The sequence below is a fragment of the Eleutherodactylus coqui genome, chromosome 12 (assembly GCF_035609145.1).
Source record: "Eleutherodactylus coqui strain aEleCoq1 chromosome 12, aEleCoq1.hap1, whole genome shotgun sequence".
Lineage (NCBI taxonomy): Eukaryota > Metazoa > Chordata > Amphibia > Anura > Eleutherodactylidae > Eleutherodactylus > Eleutherodactylus coqui.
Window position 1 is genome coordinate 101,519,153 of NC_089848.1, and position 25,816 is coordinate 101,544,968.

A 25,816-nucleotide genomic window follows, 5' to 3' on the forward strand; every position below is an offset into this window, starting at 1 on the left:
GAGGATTCAGAGTTGCAGCAGTTTACGGCGCAGAACTCTGGGTGGTCGATAGATTGCTGGATGCACTTTCTGCCATCCACGACAGGACCTGCTCACACTGCTCATTTTCTAATAAAGGTCTACCGCGTGGACCCATTAATTGTGAGATGAATGTGGGAACGCCAGAAACGTGCCTCTCTCCTAATCCGGCAGCAGTCGGCTGCGATACACCTGGATCAGGAGCTCGGCCTGTGCCCACACCCTGACTTGGGCCTCCGCGTCCTTGCCCGCGTCCACGTCCTCTAGGCCTACCCCTACCCCTCAGCATGCTGTATTACCAGTAGTGCAGAAACAGAACGCTGTAATTAAATGTGCCGCTTATTGGCCTGTGGTTGGAGGCTGACTTCCCTTACGGAACGCACAGCAGAGCCAGGAAACAATTTTGCGCACGCCTGTAGTGAGACGTAGGTGCGTATGACTTAGCTAGTGGAATTCACAGCGCAGAAGCAGTCAAGTGGCCAAAGGCCAGTAGTAGGCCTTAAGTATTTTGCTTCTATTTTTTTAAAATGCTGAGCTGATACAGCAGACAGATACTGTAGGCAGCATATAATATTATGTATACTGTTTCCCTCTGGCGGGATGACGGCGATCATGTAACAGAGACCACAGATCCAGGAAACAATTTTGCGCAAGCCTGCTGTAACGCTTAGCTGTGTATTAATTAGGACTACAACCCCCAGCAGATAGATACTGCAGGCAGCGTATAATATTATGTATACTGTTTCCCTCTGGCGTGATGACAGCGCTGATGTAACAGAGACAGCAGATCCAGGAAACAGTTTTGCGCAAGCCTGCTGTAACGCTTAGCTGCGTATTAATTAGGACTACAACCCCCAGCAGATAGATACTGTAGGCAGCATATAATATTATGTATACTGTTTCCCTCTGGCAGGATGATGGCGTTCATGTAACGGGCACAGCAGAGCCAGGAAACAATTATGCGCAAGCCTGCTGTAACGCTTAGCTGCGTATTAATTAGGACTACTACCCCCAGCAGACACGCAGTAAACTGAAGACGGTCACAGGCAGCCCAAAAATAGTATTTTTACCCAATTTTTGGAAAAAGCCCACTGCGTATATCGCCTGAATATCTCTTTCCCTGCCTCACCAGTACTGCCCCTATACTCTGTACAATGACTGCAGACTGCGGACACAATGCTCTGCACGGCCGATATACAAAAAAAAAAATGGTGCAACACTGCTAAAAGCAGCCTCAACAATACTGCACACGGTCAGATGTGGCCCTAAGAAGGACCGTTGGGGTTCTTGAAGCCTAAAATAACTCCTAACGCTCTCCCTATAGCAGCTCCGGCACCAGCAGCACTGTCCTTGATCTCTGTCAGAATGCATCTGTGGCGAGCCGCGGGAGGGGCCGATTTTTATACTCGGGTGACACCTGATCTCGCCAGCCACTCACTGCAGGGGGGTGGTATAGGGCTTGAACGTCGCAGGGGGAAGTTGTAATGCCTTCCCTGTCTTTCTATTGGCCAGAAAAGCGCGCTAACGTCTCAGAGATGAAAGTGAAAGTAACTCGAACATTGCGTGGTGCTCGCCTCTAGTAACGAGCATCTCGAACACGCTAATACTCGAACGAGTATCAAGCTCGGACGAGTACGTTCGCTCATCTCTAATCGTGTCCTAAACCATGCCATGTGGGATTGAAGATGTCAGCTTTAGTTCATAACAGGAACTGCCCACTATTGGGTATACAGATTATGCCGCTGCACACAAGCCGTCCATCACGAAACGCACTGCATCAGCCCATCTACAATGGTGTAAGGAGTGTCATTGTTGGACAGTTGAGCAATGGAAGATTGTTCTATGGAGTGATGAATCCCGCTACTCCCTCTTCAGATCACATGGATGTACCGGGGTGTGGAGGATGAAGGCCTTTTGCCTTAGTGTGTTGCACCAACAGTTAAGTACGGTAGAGGTTTCGGTATGGACTGAGGATGGTTTACCTGGCATGGTCTTAGTCCATTGGTTGTAGTGACAAGAACCATGAACACAGCGGTGAACCCTGACATTCTACCGGGGAATACTCTGGGAAGAGTCGGCCACAACACGCCTCGTCACAAATCCAACACGCGCTGCAAAACCTGCATCCTACTGAACATCTTTGTGATGAACTGGAACGTCAGGTTAGGAAATGTCATTAGGCCCAAAGGAGCCCCACTAAATATCAACATATGGAAATTAATACTACTTTTAATTCTTGCTCAGGTGTCCGATTGCTTTTGATAGGATAGTGTAGATGTGGAATACCTATTCTCCAGTATGGTCTAAAGCAGGAAATATGTTCCAGAAGGACTTCATGTTTCATGAGGTAGAACAAATTGTCATGACCAGAAAAATATTATCTAAAAGTACTATATGATAGCAGGCAACCAGTTTCAGCATTGTGTCTAAGAGAACTAGAAAGACAAGAGGCCAGTGGGCAAAAGAGTAAAGAAATTGGAGAAACATCATTTGGTTGGATAAATTCAGATTTCTGTTGCACCGTGCTTATGGGTGGGTCAGAATTTAGTCTAAGTAGCATGAATCGATGAACCCTTCTTTTTAGGTGTTCCCAGATACAAACTTATACAGGAAGAACTGTCAATCATCAGTGTGTGGGTGGGGAAAGTAGGACTCACAGGCTTTCTCTATGACTCCTGGAAGTATGTCAACAGCTATAGGAACCTATATATGTCAACAGCTATAGGAACCTATATATGCTCAGACTTTCCTCCTTTATCATATTCTGCACTCAGGTAGGAGACCTGTGACCTGACAGATATGTTTTCACACAAAGAATGAACCTAGCAGCAGTGTAAACACACAAGGAGTCAAGATTCTTGGCCCTATCCAATTTTCATTCTCCTAGCACAAGTAAGGAGATAAGGCCATTAAGTAGTCCCTTACGAAACTGATGTTAAAGGGAATGTATCACCTAGATTGTTCTTTACTAATGAAAACAGATAGTGAAACATTTTCAATTTCCTAATTTGTTTTTATTTTCTGATTGTATATTTTGTATTCTATTATAATAGAATAAAAAATATACAATCAGAAAGTACAAGTCTATAGGAGCGGCTATCTTGCTGGAGCTGCAGTTAACAGAGTTTAGTGGTATGCTTTACGGCAGCCTCATGAGCTATAGGAGAAAATGGACAGGAGTCGGCCTATTGAATTCTATAGGAGAGTATTGTGGGCATGCTCTTTGACCTATGCAGGAAGGGGGAGGAGGTGAACTCTGACATCTATTGTGAATGCTGGATCCTGTGTGCTCTCTATATATAGGGGTTATCTTTCCTTGTTATTCTGCTTGTGATGATAATGAGATGAGGGCTCCAAAGTTTTCTCTACAGAACGGGAAGTGTCAGACAATTATTAGGCTTAGTGGTCAGCGTGAGAACTGCAGGATTTCAGGATTTTTTGGATATAGATTGTAACATGAACAATTAAAAATAATATCACCAAAAATTCATAAAAAATATGTTCAACATAAAAACTTGGGTCATGTTTGTTATTGGTGCTTGGGTGAAAATCAATTTAGACAGATTCACTATTAATTTGCGTCAGAAAGAGCAGTTGCTACACCTCTTAGGTGTCAGAGGTGTCTAGAAAGGTAGGCGTGGCCTTCTAGAATTTAGATACATTTATGACTTGCGACTTTTTAATAAGTTACAAATTACAAATATTTATCAAAATCTCACTCCAGTAACCGGGTCGTGTACACAGTGACTCCACATGTCTAGATATATTCAAAGATAAGTCAAAATTTATCAACATTGTCCAACATTTGATAAATTTGTTGCATTTTAAACTAGAGAAGGGGACAAAAGTGTTACAAAAATTGTTGTGATGATAAATGCCTCTTTTGATTCATACAATAGGTTACTTTTTGATTATGTGTGTATTATATATTTTGATAACCTTTCCTACCATTTGAGCAGTACCCCCCCCCCCCCCCCCCCACATTGTAAGTCTTTATGGATTCTCATGGGATGTGGCATTTAGCGTAACTTTAAGATCTCGGGCCTGATGCAAAATCTGTAACAGAGCTGCCAATCAAAGTGCCCTTTATAGGGATGATGTTCTTTTATAACACATAGGAACTTGTTGGGCTCCTTAGGCACTGGGCAAAACTGGAACCTCTGTGCCTTCTATAGTTACAACCCTGGTGATTAGTGATGAGTGAACTTTTGAACAGTTCAGTTTAGCAGGGTTTGTCAAATTTCGGCAAAAGGTTTATTTCAGTCTGAATTAGTTCGAACTGAACCTGAACTTCACCAATATCATTAAAACTGGTGTATAAAAGCCCTGTATAAAAAAGAAGAAGAACAAGAAGAGAAGGAGGGAGAATAGGAGGGAGAGGAAGAAGAGGAAGAAAAGGAGGAAGAGAAAGAGGAGGAAAAGGAAGAAGAGAAAGAGGAAGAAAAGGAGGAACAGAAAGAGGAGGAAAAGGAAGAAGAGAAAGAGGAGGAAGAGGAGGTAATTTTCTTCTTCCGCTTTCTCCTGCCCCTCTTTCTCCTGCCCCTCTTTCTCCTGCCCCTCTTTCTCCTGCCTCTTTCTCCTGCCTCTCTTTCTCCTGCCCCTCTTTCTCCTGCCCCTCTTTTTCATGCCTCCTCTTTCTCCTGCCCCCCTTTCTCCTGCCTCCTCTTTCTCCTGCCCCTCTTTTTCCTGCCTCCTCTTTCTCCTGCCCCTCTTTCTCCTGCCTCCTCTTTCTTCTGCCCCTCTTTCGCCTGCCCCTCTTTCTCCTGCCTCCTCTTGCTCCTGCCTCCTCTTGCTCCTGTCCCTCTTTCTCCTGCCTCCTCTTTCTCCTGCCTCCTCTTTCTCCTGCCCCTCTTTCTCCTGCCCCTCTTTCTCCTGCCTCCTCTTTCTCCTGCCTCCTCTTTCTCCTGCCCCTCTTTCTCCTGCCTCCTCTTTCTCCTGCCCCTCTTCCTCCTGCCTCCTCTTTCTCCTGCCACCTCTTTTTCCTGCCCCTCTTTTTCCTGCCGCCTCTTTCTCCTGCTCTTCTTTCTCCTGCCTCCTCTTTCTCCTGCCTCTTCTTTCTCCTGCCTCCTCTTTCTCCTGCCTCCTCTTTCTCCTGCCTCTTCTTTCTCCTGCCTCCTCTTTCTCCTGCCTCTTCTTTCTCCTGCCTCCTCTTTCTCCTGCCTCCTCTTTCTCCTGCCTCCTCTTTCTCCTGCCTCCTCTTTCTCCTGCCGCCTCTTTCTCCTGCCGCCTTTTTCTCCTGCCTCCTCTTTCTCCTGCCTCCTCTTTCTCCTGCCTCCTCTTTCTCCTGCCCCCTCTTTTTCCTGCTCTTCTTTCTCCTGCCTCCTCTTTCTCCTGCCTTCTCTTTCTCCTGCCCCTCTTTCTCCTGCCCCTCTTTCTCATGCCTCCTCTTTCTCCTGCCTCCTCTTTCTCCTGCCTCCTCTTTCTCCTGCCTCCTCTTTCTCCTGCCTCCTCTTGCTCCTGCCTCCTCTTTCTCCTGTCCCTCTTCCTCCTGCCTCCTCTTTCTCCTGCCTCCTCTTTCTCCTGCCCCTCTTTTTCCTGCCGCCTCTTTCTCCTGCTCTTCTTTCTCCTGCCTCCTCTTTCTCCTGCCCCTCTTTCTCTTTGTCTTCTCTTTGTCTTTGGCTTCCTATTCTTCTTCTTGCAGTGCATTTGGCTGAGATAAATCGGTTGAGGTTCTGGTTCATGCCGAACCAAGATTTTTGCAACCCGAAACAGGGTTCTACTGTTTTGCGTTGCATATTAGAGAGCACTAGTTGTACCTTATTATCTGGCAGAAGTAGCATTAGCCTAGTCATTACTTTGCAATGCAAATCGATAGCAATCTAGTTAAAACCTAACTATATGCAGAGATACGGAGGTATAAAAGTAATACTGAAAAGTCTATAATAATGTGCAAACTCTATTATAAGATCCATTTATGAAGAGATCACAGCCACGATAAACACGGCGAGGGCCATAAATCAGAGGTAACTATGTGACTCGAGTGGTTTCCTAGATGCATAGACAAGATAAATCCATCTGGGAATCAATGATCAGTCAATAACAAGCTCATCAATAGTTCTTTATGTAGAAGCGACTGCAATAGGAGCTGTAGTTCAATCCGCTAAGTGGTTTGATGAACACGCAAATAAATGTCATCCGCGCAGGACTATTATAGTAGAAAGAGAACGTCTGCAGATCATCTATTACACCGCTCACAGTTACTGGAGTGCCATATAACACTATAATGTCACGACTCTAATAGCAAGAACTTCCCATTTACATCAGCTCACTGTGAATACCTGGAAATGTGACATTAAATTGCGGAGGCAAATCTGCAATTAAAATGTCTTCCCACAAATTAAGATAAGCAGCCACAAAAAAAAAAGCAAAAATTGAAACAAATAGAGTTGCTTTGACACTACGCAGGGTAAATGAAAGCAGGAACCATTCCATCCTTCATTCTTTCAGTAAGACAAGAAATAATAAAGGGGACTTCTTCAATTGGACACCTCACATAATTTAAAGGCTATGGAGACCTTGGGGAGGGTGTGTGCAATTTTGTTTCCCCTTAATTTGGGCCGTCAATTGTTTCTACGATAAGATTTGATTAAAATTTTTGCAGCGCTTGTCTTCTGCAGCTGCTACACATCACTGCATGTAGACACTGCAGACTGAGTCTCAGAAGGAGATCCGTCAGAGAGGCTGGACTGATGGCTTTGTTTCCTTCTGCTCTCTTATTTTCAGCTAATTTATGACCCCCAACAAAGTTCATCTTCACAGATAAGTGTTGAAAACTAAGGACCCTTTTACACGGAGAAATTCATTCAAAAAATAGTTGGATCACGTAAAACTGAACGTTGAACATTCAATGTAAACATGGCCAACGATTGAATGCTGCATGATCATCTTACGTCTTCCATACTCATGGAATGGCGAAACTCCGGCGGAACTCGGAAACAGCAGACATAACTAAGAAACAGACATAAATCATGACTAACAAACACTTAAAACACTCACCTGGATACCTGCAGACATAGCCAGATGGAATAACTATAGAATGTAAGAGGTATTAATTTGTATTTCGGCCAAGGTACTTAAGCCCGCGAGTCCACTTCAAGGGTCCTCTTTGTCTTGCAGGTCCCTACTCTAATGAGCCAACTTCCACATGAAGCCTGCCTACATGCGGGGCAATCATCCTGACAGGGACGGCCCCACGCTGGAACCTAGGGACCTACGAAGGCCTAAATGACAAACGAAACACAGCAGTACGGAACGCAGCTTACACCAATACACCAGAGATTTGCATACAACACAGAACACCATGCACCCTGAACAGGATTGTCCACACCTCATGTCCGGCACCCTGTACAGACAGACAGGAATATGACACTGTTCACACAGAAACACACTGAACAAACAGGGGAAAGACCAGCAGTCTCTAGCAGAGGAGCTGGTATATATAAGCAGCAGACCAGGGTGATCCACACCCAGCTAGCTCAATCAACCACTGCCTGTGGGGCTGTGCTGCTGGAAACCCATACAGAACAACAGATCCCTAACAGTTAATCGGTTCACTTATTGTTCATCGCTCATTTTATGCAGACATAAGAATAATTGTTCCGTCATTTGCAAGTCATTACTTGTTAAAATCGATTGTTCAGTCATTCCCATTCCCTTTTACAGTCCCCTGATAGACCAACCACCGAGTGATGATTCTGTAAGTGTAAACTCATGGCATTTTAAAGCTAATGACTCTATCATCGTTCACTCGTTCCAACGATTTGATGCTCCGTGTATAAGGACCCTAAGCCGTCAGTCCAGCTTTAATGACAGATCTTCACCTGTGCTTTAGACTGCAGTGTATATATGCAGTGATGTATACAAACCGCAAAAGACGAACGGTGCAAAGTTTTTAATCAAACGCTATTACAAAAATGATTGTCAGCCCATAATGCATTTTTGCTCCTCAAAGGTATCCATAGCCTTTAATTCTTAAAATGTGAGATTAGAGGAATTTCCACTTGTAAATTCCTTTTTTTTGCTAATTAAAACCAAATAGTGAAACATTTTACATTTTCCAATCTGTTTTTATTTCTGGTTGTAGAATATTTAATTCTATTGTCTGTCCATGACTAGGTGGGGGTGGGGCCATCTTGCCTGAACTACAGTTAACAGCATTTGTAGATTTGCTTTACAGCAGCTTGATGGGTCATAGACACAATAGACAAGAAGTGACCCATAGACTTCTATGGAGACTGTTCTGGGTATGCTCTGTAACCTGTGATGAAGAAGGAGGGAGGGAGCTGTGACTGTTACCTACTGTGAATGGTAGATCCTGTGTTATCTATACATAGGTGTCACTTTTCATTGGCTGGGAGACAAGCTCTATGCATGCTGGGAGTTGTAGGTAATGGTCTGTTGTTGTGTTTAGGGCTTAGTCACACAGGCCCATCGGCGCCCGTGTTACTGCAGGTAGAAGACGGCCACACTTCAGGATGGACGTCTCTCTGCAGCACCGGAGGAAAGAACATGTGACTGGCTTCATTGCCGGTCATGTGTTCTTTCTTCAGCGCTGCGGGGAGTCGTTCGTCTTGAAGTACGGCCGTCTTCTTCCTGCAGTAAGGGCTCAGTCACATGGGCACATCGGCGCCGCTGTACCGGTGCCCATGCGCTCATGTGACTAAGCCCTTACTACGGAAGTGATGCATGGAAACACAGCGGCAGATCGGTGGCGGCACGGGACAAAGTAGAGGGTCCGGAGCGGCAGATAAAAGGTATAGGTTGCTGCTTCTTAACTGGACTTCTTAGATTTCAGCATTTTCAGAATTTCTATTTTGTGCTCGGAAAGCCCTTTTAAGAAAGTGAATCATAGCCTTGGCAACTTTTACATAGTCTTGGGCATATTGCCAAGCTCTATGACCCTCGTGTCTGGAGCTAATGGGGTCTTAACTTGTCTTTAATATCCTTATATTGAAACTTGTGCAATAGAAATAGTTTTTTCTTTTCTTGTAAATTTGCCACCATGCTTGGCACTTTTACATAGGCTAAAATCAAATTGCTATCACTATCATAAAAGTCACTGCTCTTGCAGTCGCTGTGTTCTGGGGAGCCTCTGACCAGGTTCTAAGAAACCCAAAGAATCTATAGAACCCTGGTTGGGAACTACGGCTGTAGACAGACCTTCTCCATTAAGTCAAAAAGATATACAGTAATGTGTGTTATCACTGCTGGTCAGAGAGTAAAACCTTTTGAATTAGGATCTTCATGCAATGTTTCTGTAGTTGGAGTAACTTGAGAGAAAATTTCTTGAAGGGCTCATGGGAAATTATAGTAACAGCAGCCATATACATTGACTGAATCTACTGATTTTGGAGGGAACAGCCAATCATCCAATGTGTTTTGTGGCCTCCTGACTCTTCCCTGGGTGCAGATGACGGAGGAGATAAGGATCTGGTGGTTAGATTTCAACTGGCTGATCTTTTTGTTTTGGGGAGATAAGCCTCCATCAGAGTTATCTGATAAGGAGTTCTCCTCTCACCACATACAAGATAAGTGTATGCACTACAAAGCCTACATGTGTATGGGGGTTTCGGGAGAGATAGGACGTTTTTTTTAAGTGACCAAAGGTCACATGAAAAATACAAGGCTGTGAACTAGCTCATTGAAATCAATGGGCTCTATTCACTGCGTATTATGTGCATTAAAAATGAATGAACCCTAGGGCTAGTGATGAGAGGACTTTTGAAAAGTTCGGTTTGGCCAGTTCACCATACTTTTGCAAAATGTTTAGTCTGATCTGAATTAATTCGAACAGAAACAGAGGTTCACCAAGACCACTAAAACTGGTGTCTAACACTGACTAAGAGCCAAAAAGCCCTGTATAATACTCGGAAAGCTTTAATGGCTCCTAGTGTTAGGACCAGTGTATAGGACTAGGGTGGAGCGAACTGAACCAGTAGAATCCTGTTTCAGGTAGAACTTTGCTAAAAGTTTTATTAAAGTTCAATACCAAAGAGGGTTCTACTGGTTTGGTTTGCTCTACTCTACTTAAGACCAACATGATGGACTAATCTTTTAAATGCCATTGTCATACGTTAGACATAGTCAATGAAGTCCATTTGTGAGGTGAAGCATTTCATAAGAATGTAGTGCGTTTGGTAACCTTGGAAGTAGCGCCATTTGCATTCTCTATATAAATGCTATGGTCTTCTGTATTTAACAATGCCAGAATTCTTTTTCTTAAACTACTGAAATTTCTTTCTTAAGTTCTTTGTGACTTCAAAGTAACAGCTGTAGCAGGACTTATGGCTTTCGGCATCGAGAAAAGCACAATGAGATTAAAACTGTGGGTGATCCAAGAGGTTTATCTGGTGACTCAGATCCTGAGAGAAATTGTTTGGTTACAGGACCTATTCCATTCTACAGGCTGGATGTAGAAATACTATCTGATTTGTGCTGCGGGACCTCTTAGCGGGATGCATTAATCATATATTAGAAAATGTAACGTATAGTGATACATTAAAGGGGTTTTCTGAGTACAGACATTTATGTCCTACCCATAGGATAGAGCGTTAATATCTGATTGCTGAGGGTCCGACCTTGAATGATCCCTAGAACAGCTCATCCCGAATGCCCCATGTGAATGGAGTGGCGGTGTACATGCTCAACTACTGTTGCTTTCACTTCTACGAGACCCATGGAGATCGATGAACATGGCAAACGCTTGCTGTAACAATCATTTACTGTATATACTTGAGTATAAGCCTAGTTTTTTGGCACATTTTTTAATGCTGAAAAAGCCCCCCTCGGCTTATACTAGAGTGAGGTAAAAAAAACAACAGCAAAAAACCCGCAATACTCACCTTCCAGCCTAAGTCTGTGTCCCCGGCGCGATGGTCTCCCCGGCGGTGCGGCAAGCTGCTTGAGAATTCTCCCTGCTGTCCTCTCCCTGCTCGGCTTTGAATTTCCCTGCCATCAGCGCTGTGTAAGTAAGCGCTGTGATTGGATCAAGCGCCAGCCAATCACAGCCGGTGCGGCAAGCTGCTTGAGAATTCTCCCTGCTGTCCTCTCCCTGCTCGGCTTTGAATTTCCCTGCCATCAGCGCTGTGTAAGTAAGCGCTGTGATTGGATCAAGCGCCAGCCAATCACAGCCGGTGCTCGATCATTCAGAGCCATTCAGTGGATGACATCACTGAATGGCTGTGATTGGTTTATTGAGTGTCGGCTGTGATTGGCTGGCGCTCGATCCAATCACGGCGCTTACTTACATAGCACTGACGGTGGGGGAATTCAAAGCCGAGCAGAGAAATGACAGCAGGGAGAAGTCTCAAGCAGCTTGCCGCACTGCTGGGGAGACTATTGCACCGGAGACACAGACGCCGGCTGGGAGGTGAGTATTGCATTTTTTCTTTACCTAGTATATACTCGAGTTTAGCTAGGCTTATAGTCGAGTCAATAAGTTTTACCTTTTTTTTTGGTAAAACTTATTGACTCGGCTTATACTCGGGTCGGCTAATACTCGAGTATATACAGTATTTTTGTTAACCATTAAAAGATACCCTATCTGCAAGATTACTTTGCTTCCCTTACTAGGAACAATCACATTTTGTTCTATTACCTAACATGGTACCAATTTTTTTTTATAGAAGAGAATTGAGCAGTGGACAAGCTTGGAGGACTAGATTTCCAGGTTGTAGCTGGTGTTGTTCACCGTTACTTTTTTCCTTCGATTATAAACCTAGTGAATCGATCGATCTACATTTTATGAGTTGGCGAAAGTAGAGACTTCATAAAATTGCCTCAGTGCATTGATACTTCTCACCCATTGGCTCTTTGACAGATGCCAGGATGGTAAGGTCAACTGTCTTTAACAGCCTGACAGAAGGTACTAATTCTCTATGCAGAGATCCACTTGGTAGGGATTGTTTATGGTAATGATTTCTGGAAAAAACATGCAAAATTGCTCTCCTCCAGAAGTCTGTCTGTTCGGACCATTCTATAAGTCAACATCCAAACCTTTAAAATGACTCAAAATATGACCCAGTCTTTCTGTCTTGCCTGTTAGTTCACAATAGAAGTACTTTCAACTTGCTATGCCTCTCGTAAGTCCATCAATAAGCGATCAACAAGATGACCTGCTGATCAGCACTCTGGATGTAATCAAGGCTTTTAATGAAGCGTAATAAGGGGTGAATACTCACTATAGGACTGGCATTGATGTAGTCAGAGTGGTCGTGGCTGTTCTCGCCCTTCAGAATGATTCTGTTGTGGTCATCTGTTAGGACAAGAAGAATACTAGTATTGGATCCATGCCATGTAGAGTCCATTCATCCTGATCACATTTCCTTCAACTACTATCCTTACTCTAGACTGAAAGGATCTTTGATTGCTTTTGCTATCCGGTAGAGTGTTTGGGAAGGTACTTATACAATCTGTATATGTATTCTGGTTAGGAGGGCTTTATGCTATATGCTGTACATGTGCCAGGAAATTGGATTAGAGTGCAAGCAACAGATATAACAGGTCAGGCCTCATTCTCACTTGTGCGGCTACTCCGTTTGTTGAGTTCCATCATAGAAGGTGTACAGCAAAAATAATGGTGACGACTATAATGGGGTCTGTTGGGTCTCCGTCATGACACCCGGCATTTTCTTGGACAAAAGAATTAGCTTGTGGATATAGGTAATATTAGGCACTCTAAAAACATATATATTTAGATTAATTAATTCTCCATATATCTATTTTCAGCTACTTCAGAGTTGTATCATTATCAAAGGGGTCTAAGTTTGATGACCCATCCTTAGGATGCAATAGGTCATCAATAGCTGACCAGTGGGATCCATCATATTAAATATAAAGGAAGTCAGCCTGTAATGCCTTGCCGGGTCATTGCACAATATGGAGCTGTCTACTTTTGCAAGCAAGGCAGCTCTATGCATCAGAATACTGGCCCTTGCGATCAGCTGATAGGAGGCAACATGGGAACCAGACCCCGCTGATCAGACATTGATAACATATCATGAGAATGGAAGTGGGACAATCCCTTTAATAATTCTGCCTTCTTATGTGACTGAGTGCCTTTGAATCTGCTCAGGTACCAGGACCGGGGGCAACTGTTATCTCTGCACCCCCTATAGCCTTATCTCCATTATCTCCAAAGACGAAGGGCTGCACTGACAAAATCCCAAGCTGAGGGCTAGTTCAGGTTAAAAATACATGTAGAAGTGTATGTAAGAATGCCACCCACATGCCACCACTGAGAGCGATCGGTTCTTTGCAGCGTTCTCCTCCTTCAGCGCGATGGTGGTTGCAGTGAGGTCCGCCTGATACGCACATAGAGCCTCCCACTCTTTTTCCAGACGATTCTTATTCTTCAAGTGATCTTCCATATAAGACTAGAAGAAAACCAAAAACGGGAAAATGTTATTACTTTTTAAAATTTTATTTAAAAATACAATTTTGAGACATTGAGCCAGCCTTCCACAGACGCTTTAGTAGATCTCTTACATTGAGATCTGATAGGAATATACCGTAATTATATACCAATTCTGTCAACGGAAATTACAAGCTTTATTAAATTGAACACTGTGAACAAAACTGATTTACTGTGTTATGCCTAGTGCGGGCCTTAAGGGGGCGCTGTACAACACAGGGATGTAAAGAACACCAAACAGAGAATCCCTATGGGTTGGCCACCACATATTTAACCACTTCCTGACAAGCGCTGTACATATATATTGGGTGTAATTCTATACAGCTGGCTCGGGAGATGAGCCCACTCTATACACGGTGGCTGTTGCTGTCTGTGCCAGCTGACACCTGTCCGGAACCGCTGGAATTTGAGATAATGCTGCTCATGACAGTTAACCCTGTAGATACCACTGTCAGGCTCAACAGAGGAAGAGGGTCCCCCCTGTCACCTGAACAAGATCACAGGCTGCCGTTTGGTTACCATGGCATCCTGGGGTATGGTGAAGGTCCCCGGGGCTGCCATGGAAATCTGCCTATTAAGCCATGCCTGTGATGTGGCTTAATAGAATTACTGTAAAATTACAATTAGGACATTGACCAATCAGCTGTTCTCTGGGTGACTGTTAGTATGTACAGAGTAGGATGTAGTTAGCTCCATACACATTGTAGTGGCCTGGGATGGTACTGCAGGCACAGCTCCCATTGAATTTCAATGCAATACCATCCCAGACAGCTCTAATGTCTATGAAGCTGTCAGCTTCCTGTTCTGTACATACTGACAGCCATTAAACGTCCCCTACTACTTTTCCCTCCTGTAGGATCGACTTCCACCTGTATTAAAAACTGCAACAAAAGCGGCATGTACGATTGCATCCCAAGGAAAGTGTCTGAGAGAATGGACAAGGACTGCTTTGCATTGAAGATATAGTCAGGCTCGGAATAGCCACAGGGGAATAGGTGAATCCCCCTGGTGGACCCTGAGCCAGGGTGTCCCCAGCCACACCAGCTGTGCACCGCATCCGCACATATTGGGTAATGGGAGTCTACCAATTCCAGCCCACTACATTCTGCATACACCTCAGTAAAAACAGGACTTTCTATTGCAGTACATGGAGAATGCAAGGAATTTGTTGAACAGGGATCAGGTAATCTAGCTTCACAGTGGGCCTCCGGAATAAATCACACTGCTGGGCTCTGGGCACCCCCGTCCAACACTGGATCTATAGACCACCAACCACATATTTATAAAATTCTCTAAATTATTAGTCCTGATGCTTTCTTCCAATTTCCAAAATGCCAATAAAGACGTTTGTGACAATGTACAGATGTAGTGATCATTAACATGACTATCGCGTTGTGATAACTTGATTTACAGCAGTGCAGTAAACTGTAGTTACAACGCGGTAAGTGTTAAGGTTTGCTACATCTCTACATTCTAATAGAATGATTTGCAACATAAGTTGTAGTTAATTACGTGAAATTCTACATTTCTAGCTCTGCCTAAAAATGGAAGAACATGCTATCAGTCGCAAAATACTCCAAAAATGCCTAGGGGGCATGATATATTGTAATCAGGGGTAAATGCCAGTTGGCATCTTTTGTATCTCTTCATGGAACCTGCTGTTGGATAATTTGCGTTCCCAGCATGACGCAGCCCTGGTGGAAGTTGAGTACTGTGTCCTTTCTATTAACTGAAAGAAGGAATACCTAATTAGAATATTTGATTGGTAAATACATTCATAGTGCCCTCCAACGCCACTTACACGACTGATTTTAATTACGTTTCAATTAAGTTCTTAGACAAGCGGAATACTGATGACTGTGACAAGAGTCGGCGCTGTCTGGAGGACGCAGTCACAAATAGCATCTGAGACAGATTCGACCGGGTGTCACCCACATGGCTGCATGGAAACTGGTCCTACAGGCCGTTACTGTGAAACTATTTTTGACAGTTTTTTAACCCCTTAAATGGCTTATTTTGGCCATAAGGACAGAAGGATTTTTGGGGCCTTTTTTAAAAGCCGTAACTTTTCCGTCGACCCAGCCGTATGAGGGCTTGATGTTCTCGTGCTGAACCGTACGTTCTATTAGCACTTTTCTTTGGATACATATTGTAAAAAATTCTATACATTTTTTTCAGAGGGCAGGGAGAGATAAAACATCAATTCTGTTATTGTTTTTTTTTTTTTTTAAGAGCGTTGACCATACAGCATAAGTGACATGATTAGTGATGAGCGAGTATACTGGCTAAGGGCAATTACTCGAGCGAGTATTGCCCTTAGCGAGTACCTGCCCGCTCGAGACAAAAGGTTTGGGTGTTGAGGGTGGGCGGGAAGCTGCGGGGGAGAGCGGGGAGGAATGGAGGGGAGATTTCTCTCTCCCGCTCCCCCCTGCAGACTGCCGCTACTCACCGCTCCCCCGCGCCGGCACCCGAACCTTTTCTCTCGAGCGGGCAGGTACTTGCTAAGAGCAATGCTCGCTCCAGCATTTGCCCTTAGCGAGTATACTCGCTCATCTCTAGACATGATATTTTTTCTGCAGATTGGTAAGATTATGACAATACCAAAATTGTCATTTTTTTTAAAGGTTTTCCCACAACCAAAACCTTTTTTTGATGGAATTTTTTTTTTGGCAGGGCTGCACTGAAAGACCCATAACTTTTCTATATTTCCATCGAGTTCTTTGAGGGCTTGTTTTTTGTACGATGAGCTGCAGTTTTTTATTGTATCTATACGGCTTTTTTGATCACTTTTATTGCATTTTTTTTTAGGTAAAATGAACAAAATAAGCATGTTTGGCTCCGTTTTTTAAATATTTTTTTTTTTTACTGTTTTTGTCGTGCAGAATAAATAGTGTGTTCGATTTACTGTACAGGGCGTTATGGATACGATGATACTAAATATGTTTATTTCATTACATTTTTTTTCAAAGAGGGAAAAGTGCGCAAAACGTTTTTTTCTGTTAATATGTTCTTTGTGTTTTTTAAGTCTTTTAATTTTTTTTTTTACATTTTAAAAGCTATAATCACTATGATATTGCACTACAGTACTTCTGTATCGCAATGCATTATCACTTACAACAGTGTTACAGGCCAATGCAGGCCTGGATGCCTGCCATGGTCCATCGGCCCTCCGTGATTACCCAAGGGAGGACAGATGGTGTCACAGAGGGAGCGCGAATCCTTTGCATGCCACAATAGTTTGATCACGGCATGTATGAGGTTAACAGCGGGGATCAGTGTTCTTACCGATCCCTGCTGCAGCAGCAGGAGGCTGGCTGTCAGTCACAGCCAGCTTCCACTGCTGGATGGAGCAGGCTCACTTCTCAGCCTGTGCCATCCACAGGACATAAGTTTACGACCTGTTCCATTAAGTACCATGCGCCCAGAACATAAACTTACATTCTATGGAGTTAAGGGGTTAATTAAATATCACTGCCAGTGGCCATATTTACCAATATAATAATACAAGAATGAACAAGGTCAGGTAAAAGCACCCCTTCCACGCAGAATGCAGACAGCAGATTGCTATATGGAGGAACATTGCACAAGTGCAAAATACTGATAAACAATCACTTGCACACCTACCATATATTGGGGTGGGGGTGGGGGTGCTTGGTATTTTACTTGCACATAGCTATGGCATGCAAAGACCAACTGATACGTGTGGCACACCATGCAGGCTTACAACCTATTATTGATGCTATTTGTGATTCAGCCCTGCACCTCAGTGAAGTGAACCACACTAGACCGACAGCCGGGCTCCCCCAACATGTAAAACCAGCCTGCTTACTGCAAAAATAACAATAAATATTGGTTAATAGAGTATTTTGGGCAAAATACACAAGCTGGCAACCCACGTCAAGGGTCCTCGTTATCTTAGTATTTGTCATTGTTTCTTGCAGTAAGCACTCTGGCTTTAGATGCTGCAACTATTGATGACCTATCCTTAGGTATATTACGCCTGTAGAACGGATGGAACTAGGGCATGCTGCGGGGCAAAAACCCAGAAACAGCTGTCTGTGGATGGATTCTGGCTTGGTTTTTAAATCCCAATCATTGTTCCAAAGACCTGTATAAAGGGTCGGGCATTGATCTGCAGGAATGCTGCCATCCAATAGGTGGCGCTGCAGAGGTATTGTTCCATCTTCCTTATTTGCATATATTTCCCAGAGGAGCTTGCACGGCCTTATAAGTGTCCTCACACCTCTTCTAGGTGCTCTCCTTAAGGAATCATGATACCCCTCCTGACTCATGTTTTTAAATACATGTGTAATGTATACAACCACGTACAGAGGTTTATAGATTTTCATTAGCTCCATGCTACAGTCATAAATGAATTATCATTAATTAACATAATGAATTAAAATCATTACTTTATAAGATCATAGCATTTTGAGTTATAAAAAATGAATGCAAATGACAGGAAATAGAAAAAAATCTTGAACTGTTTTGGCTACAAAAAACCAAACTGGTCATAATGCAAATAAATGCAAATGTGCGAATAGATACAAATATGGTACATAAAAAACTGAAAGAATATTTTTTTGCTATTATTGTTATACATTAAAGCAGGCCTCCGATTTCAGGACAAAATTCTTCTCTGCCGTCCCTCCGATCCACCAGTTGCGGATCCCATTAACAGCAGTCTCAGATGGCCAGTACAATCTTCAGAATACCTAATCCAGGCTGTGCACCTGTAGTGTAAGGGTGGCATCAAACTTCTTCAAACTTCTGCTTCTTCTTCCTGCTGGACCCACTTTTGGATTTGGCTGAAAAAAGTGCATCAAAGACTGCAAGTGCATTTTCCAAAAAATTCTGTGTGAAGCCACCCTTACACGACCAGGGCACTATGCCTGTTCTCTGATTGGCCAGTGTTGCTCAGGTGATGCACTGGCCGGTCAGTAAGCAGTGCACAGTGTGCATCAGACCATCAGTATGTGTGAAAAATACCCATGTGAATAGCCTAGTGGTCTATAATGAGTGCTTAAATACTCAGACAGCCCTCGGACGGGACAACTGGCCATCTGAATGGCCCCTTAGGTAGTTAAAAATTGCCATGGACATCTTGGATGACTGAAAACAAGTCCCAGAACTGTCTGAACGAAGGGTAATATACTGCCATGCCCCTCCTGTCCTGGGATAGAATTTTGTCCCGAAACAGGAGGGTCACTGTAAGAATCATGTACAGCAAACATATAGGACCTATTCACGGAAGCGTGCTCTCTGTTGGTGCTCTGTCCGTAATTTTTATGAACTGAATACAGACAGCACACTTACCATTAATTGAATTAAATTGATCTATTCAGGTGTGCGTTTTTTTTTTCTGCACACGTGAAAAACCGACGACGCACGGATGGCACATGGATGTAAAAACACCCGCACCTATGCAACAAAAATGCATGCAATACACACATACACAGGCAGTGAAATTGGTCTGAATATCATGGGTTAAAATAGGATATGCCCATATAAATGGGCCTACCTAGAATTTAATGCGCTATAACTACAACGTACTACAATGCTGTGAATCGAGTTACTACGATGCACCAGTCATGTTAACGATTCCTTCATCTGTGCCTACAATATATACATCCATATAGCTGCAATGTGGGCCACGGAAAAGTACCCCAGCACCACACTCTTATGAAAGCTGTCTAAAAGAACATCTACCTTTGTCGCTGCTAGCAACCAATTGTAGCGCAGCTTTCATTTCACCAAAGCAGCACAAGAAGTGAAAGCTGCACTGTGATAGGTTGCTATTGGCCATAAAGAAAGATTTTCTGTTTGATAACTTTCATGAAAGTGTGGTGCTGGGCTACTTTTCCCTGGCCCATCTTCTATATATACTATGTCAAAACAATCCCTCCCCTAGAAAGAGTTATCGGAATCGATTAAAAATTGACCCCTTGAAGGGAGGCTCTAGTACCCTGTTGGGCCGACACTAGCTTGAATACAAGATGTGATACGGGGGGCATGGAAGCTCTAGTACCCTGTTGTACCACCTCTAGCTTGGATACAAAATGTGATACAGGTGGGCATGGAGGCTCTAGTACCCTGTTGTACCACCTCTAGCTTGGATACAAAATGTGATACAGGTGGGCATGGAGGCTCTAGTACCCTGTTGTACCACCTCTAGCTTGAATACAAGATGTGATACGGGGGGTATGGAAGCTCTAGTACCCTGTTGGGCCGCCACTAGCTTGAATACAAGATGTGATACGGGGGGCATGGATGCTCTAGTACCCTGTTGTATTTCCTCTAGCTTTCATACAAAATGTGATATGGGCGGACATGGAGGCTCTAGTACCGTGTTGTACTGCCTCTAGCTTAGATACAGGATGTGATACGGGTGGGCATGGAGGCTCTAGTACCCTGTTGTACCACCTATAGGTTGGATACAAGATGTGATACAGGCGGGCATGGAGGCTCTAGTACCCTGTTGTACCGCCTCTAGCTTACATATAAGATGTGGTACGGGTGGGAATGGAGGCTCTAGTACCCTGTTGTACTGCCTCTAGCTTGGATACAAGATGTGATACGGGCGGGCATGGAGGCTCTAGTACCCTGTTGTACCACCTCTAGCTTGGATACAAGATGTGATACGGGCGGGCATGGAGACTCTAGTACCCTGTTGTACAGTCTCTGGCTTGGATACAAGATATATTATGGGCGAACATTATCCTGCTAGAAAATGCCTCATGGAAGCCGCCATGAGAGGAACACATGTGGCTGCAGGATGTCCTGAACATATTGCTGAGCTGTCATTGTCCCTCGTACCACTACTAGGGGTGACCAACTGTTGTATACGATGGCACCCCAAACCATCCCACCAGCAGTGGGGGCACTGTGTTACTACACAGTGAAGGCAAGGTTGAGGCGCTCACAGCGAGGTCTCCAGACACGAACACAGCCATCGTTAGCACCCAAACTAAAGACAACCTGGTTCCACTCTGTAGCATCCATTTTCGTCATTCATAACATTATTGTAAACAGAGGCGACGGTGGGTGTCAAAGACACTACATGTAATGGGTGCCATGAGACTGAATGTCCTCAGACAAGCGCCTGAAAATGGTTTTAACAGACACAGCGGCCTGTAATGATTATGCCACTTGATAGTCGACAACGAAACAATTGGAGCTGCTCTTGATTGTCAGACAATCCTCTTCTGGTGGTCTGTCGGGGGTCCTGAGCCTGGTCGCCTTGTGTGCCCACCCACATTCACTGGTCCCAACACCCCCTAACAGTCTGGTCAGAATGGCCTGGTGGGGACAATTCATCGATACGACCATCCAGCTTCTCACACCCCAATAATGCGCCCCTCTCAGACTCTGGTAACGGGGTGAAATCTCTTCTCTGCGTCATAGAGACATCTAGTGGTCAACAAGCTCTACACAAGCGGAAGAAGAGGTCACTACACACAAGAAGCCTCCGAGAGCCTTTTATAGGACAAGGGGGGAACCAGTTTTAGGGCCTCAGATGGCAAGACGGCTCATCTAATCACACCACAACTGTGTATCTGCCTGAGATGGAACTGCATGCCAAGTCTTGTAGTAAAATGACAACTTCTTCTAGGTACATGATTTTTTTTTTTTTTACAAAGAGTGTATACTATCAGGACAATAATTGAGGCAGAGGGAATGTAAGGGTTAAGCAATAGATCTTACAAGAAGACTCAAGCGCCGCAGCTTTTAATTAACTCCATATTACAGTACAGATGGCTCAGTCACAAGACGGCACCAGATTAACGGATTTTTGGTAACACAGGAATATCCATGAAATCTGGCTTTGTAACAGCTCTGATAGAGAAAGCTGACAAGTGATTAGCGCAGACTACAAACGCACTTTTCCGCCCCCTCTCTTATTTTGTGTCATTGAGCAAATGGCGCGGTGGAATCTTTTACGATGTCAGCTGGTAGTTACAGCAGCCTCAGACTTGTGAATAACTCTGACTTCTTACAAATCTGTTTATATAGGGATACATGTACAGCAGATCTTTGGTCATACAGTATACAGGACTTAAAGGGATATTCCTATCTTATAGGTTGCTTTCAGATGACTACATTGCAACTCTGTATTTATTGCATGTTTTGCGGACAGTAATATGAAGCCAATGTAAATCTATGTATCTATTCACAGTGAAAAATGTACTTTTCGCTGCCATTTTAAAAAAAAAACATAAAATGAACTATTTTTGGCTGCTTTTGCCTTTGTATTCAAATCGGAAGATAAAACAATGCATCTACAGCACCAGCTATTAGAAGGCAGCATTCCTGCAAGTCAAAGTCAGACCTGTTAACAAGCCTTGTAACAATGACTGGGAATATAAGCCAAAACCAGAGTCTTCTCCAGAAGGAAAAGATAACCATGTACAGACAGCCCTTTTGGGTTATTTACTAGAGATGAGCGAGCATACGCGTCTGAACTTGATGCTCGTTCGAGTATTAGGGTGCTCGAGATGCTCGTTACTCGAGACGAGCACCACGCGGTACTTGTCTCGATTAAAAAAGCACTGACCATTGAATTCAATGGAGCTGGCAATACAGCCGTCTCCATTGAAAGCAATGGGCTGCCGGCGAGTGCGGGATGAATTTTCGGGAAGGGCTAAAAAATAAAAGCCCTTACCTGAAAATCATCCTAAAATGTGTAAAAATAAAAAAAAAATGTATACTCACCTTTCCGCTGCAGCCGGAGTTCAGCCGCGGCCGGCCGGCAGTTCTACTGAACTGCTCTGAGTAGTATTCAGCAGCCGGGGCTTTAAAATCCCTGCCTGCTGAATGAGCTGCCTCTGATTGGTCACAGCCTCACCAATCAGAGGCAGCGCTCACTCACCCATTTATGAATTCATGAATGGGTGAGTGCTGCCTCTGATTGGCTCAGTGCAGGGACCAATCAGGGGCAGCTCTCAGCTGTCATTCAGCTGAGAGCTGCCCCTGATTGGTCCCTGCGCTGAGTCAATCAGAGGCAGCACTCACTCACCCATTCATGAATTCATGAATGGGTGTGAGTGAGAGCTGCCTCTGATTGGTGAGGCTGTGACCAATCAGAGGCAGCTCATTCAGCAGGCAGGGATTTTAAAGCCCCGGCTGCTGAATACTACTCAGAGCAGTTCAGGAGAACTGCCGGCCAGACGTGGCTGAACTCCGGCTGCAGCAGAAAGGTGAGTATACATTTTTTTTTTATTTTTACACATTTTAGGATGATTTTCAGGTAAGGGCTTATATTTTTTAGCCCTTCCCGAAAATTCATCCCGCATTCCCTGGCAGCCCATTGCTTTCAATGGAGCCGGCTGTATTGCCGGCTCCATTGAATTCAATGGGCTAACATCGTTCTTCTCTGCCACAGCTGTCACAGCTGCGGCAGAGGAGAACGATCTTTATGCTGACAGTGCGGGAGGGGGGGGGCTCACTCTTGCCACTATTGTGGCTTAATAGTGAGACCTCGGAGCCCGAAATGCAGCCCTGCATGTTGCTCCTCGCCTGCCCTATCCATTTCTGTGTTTTTTACATGACTTTGGTGATTTGCTAAGATTTTCACAAATGAAAACCTTAGCGGAGCACCAGTCCTATACAAAAATGCTCGAGTCGCCCATTGACTTCAATGGGGTTCGTTACTCGAAACGAACTCTCGAGCATCACTGAAAGTTCAACTCGAGTAACGAGCACTAGAGCATTTTGGTGCTCGCTCATCTCTATTATTTACCCCTCCTCAGTATGCAATACGTTTGCCAGCTTGGCTAGTGAAAGGCCTATAGATGTGGGTCAGGAAAGATATTGTTTCTGCATAGGTAGGGCACAGTGATAAAGGGAAAATACCCCGAAACGGCTGTCTGTGTATGGTTTATATTTTCCTACCGGAGAAGACTCTGGTTTGGCTAATATTCGTAGTCATAGTTACAAGGCTTGTTAAAGGGTTGACATTGACTTACAGGAATTCTACCTTCAAATAGGTGGCGCCGTAAAGACATTGTTCCATCTTCCAATTTGTATATTATCTATAGGCGCATGCATAGCCTTATAAGTCTCTTCACACTTTCTTGGTGCTCCCCCTAAAGAGAAACAACCCTTCTTGACCCATCCCTCCGTATTACTATTATTTTCTATTGGGTAAATACGGATCAGATTTTGGAGAATAGTAACTAGTAGAAAAATAAAATAAAAAATAAATTTTGTTATTTGTATAGCACCAACTTATTCCACTGCGCTTTCAGGTAATTTTTATTTATTACCCCCCACCAAGCTGGGTGCTCATATTACCAACCTTGGAAGGATGGAAGTCTGAGTCAACCTTGAGCCAGCTACCTGAACCAAGTGGTGATTGAACTCACAACCTTCAGGTCACACAAGGCTTTTTTTTAGAAAATAAAACCAATGGCAGTAAATACAGAGGCAAATAAACCTGAATGGCAGGTCCACATCATGCGGATAAAAATCCTTACAAAACTCATTGGGAAATTGACATGCGGTGTGGATTTTATATCCACAGCATGTAAATTATGGCACCAGATTCCACTTCTTCTAATAAAGCGGTGAATTCTGCACCAAAATCAGCGGTAAAATCTGCACCAAATGTTGCACATTTTGCTGTGGAGTTTGCAGTGGGGATCTGCTGCGGACAATCTGCAGCAACTGCCACCCCATGTGAACATAACCTTACAGTTTGGAACCCATCCAATAAGGTTTGCCTGGACATGACAGATGGGCCCACATGTTTTGATCAACATATGCACTATGAACCTTACATTTTTGTGTGGTTAGTATAAACAACAGTTTTTTAATTTTTTTTCCAGGTATTAAATGTGTATGAGTGCTAAGGTGTGTGTTACTGTTACAGATTTTGAATAAGTTTTGCAAATGGTTAAATTCCACAGCAAATCTGCATCAAAATCCACATGTTAGATATGTGGATTTTGGTGCAGACTTTCTGTAGTGGAATATTCCGCTACATGTAAAAGCACCCTTAGTTCTACAAGTGAACTGAACAGACAGCCCCCTTGAGGATGTGACAGACATAGAGGGAAAGGGTCAATGCCACATTACCCTGTGTTGGAACTGGATTGGAAGGTTACTTTCTAACACTACGGGTCTTGCTCCTGCTCTTCCAATGGTCTGGATTGGAAATCCGGAGGATAGGTGCTCAAACAAAGGCTGAACAAATATCTGTCTGGGATCATTTAGAGATCCTGCATAGAGCAGGGGGTTGGACCCGATGACCCTGGAGGTCCCATCCAACTCTATCAGTCTATGAGTCTATGAGGTCATCAATTGTAAAAGCCCAGAATACTCCTTTATTGAAAGTCAATGAAAAAAGTATGCAACTGTATAACATTGCATATCTCTGGGGAACCCAATCAGGGACTACAGCAAGTAAAAAAAAAGTGTAGCTAGTGTGAATTCGCCTAAAAATAACGTATCACAATATCTAAAATTATTACATCCCTTTGCTCAGCACTTGTGGTGGATCTCCATTTGACAGACAAACACTCCAACCATTTGTACTTCTGCCTCCCAGCTGTCAAGGTGGTAGATGAAATCTATATATGACGGCCAACTGCATCACCACAACGGCACCGACACACCAGATTGTAGCTTCGCTGGTTTTGCAACAACTTCAAAATCCCTTTCTACTTTTAAGACAGATTCACACAGGACTGCTTTGCATCGCATGCGTTTTTTTTTTTACTGGCCTATTTTTTGGTGGCGTTTCTTAAGGTGTTTTGGACGGAGCGATTATCGTTCAAACGAGCAAAAGTGAAGGATAATCATTTAGTGTAAACGCGGCCAACGATGAAGTAGAATTGTTTGCTTTTCGCTCGTCGTTCATGTTATGCAGACATAAAGATCACCGTTGGCTCCTTCACTTATCGTTCGGTTCAAACAGCGCGCATTCAGTCGTCCTCATTCACTTATATAGCGAATGTGAAAGACTGAAGGATTTCTCAGTTGAACGAGTCCCCGATGTATCTGCCGGTATGAACAATGACGTCATTCGCTCATTCAAACGATAAATCAGCTCGTTTAAAAGGGCCCTACGTCACACATGCACTTTTTCTTTGCAGATTTTTTCCTACAGACAATCCTAAAGAAAAAATGCTACAAATAACCCCACCATGCCCAGAGCCTACCGTGATTCGCAAAAAACGTGCTATTAGCCCTAGAACACAGTTAGGGCTTATTCACACGGGAGTATATTCACGCTTGGCCAATATACGCTGCCCCTCTGATGAATTGGCTTAGCAGAGTGGTGTAATAAGTCACTCCATATCTCTGGATTTATTTAAAGATGCAACAAAATTAGCAACATTGTGGGACATTTTATAAATCTGTCACATTTTAACCGGAGAAAGGAAA

At 43.8% G+C, this 25,816-nt stretch overlaps 1 protein-coding gene across 1 annotated transcript in view; it reads right to left on the bottom strand.

Moving 5' to 3' along the window:
- The window catches only part of PTPRN2 (protein tyrosine phosphatase receptor type N2), a 1,135,353-nt gene that overhangs the window by 72,511 nt on the left and 1,037,026 nt on the right, over positions 1-25,816 (bottom strand). The window contains exons 15-16 of the mRNA XM_066584551.1: positions 13,244-13,391; positions 12,198-12,271 (exon numbers count right to left, since the gene is read on the bottom strand). Of these exons, the coding sequence (XP_066440648.1) occupies positions 12,198-12,271; positions 13,244-13,391 (222 nt within the window). The remainder of the gene's footprint in view (positions 1-12,197; positions 12,272-13,243; positions 13,392-25,816) is intronic.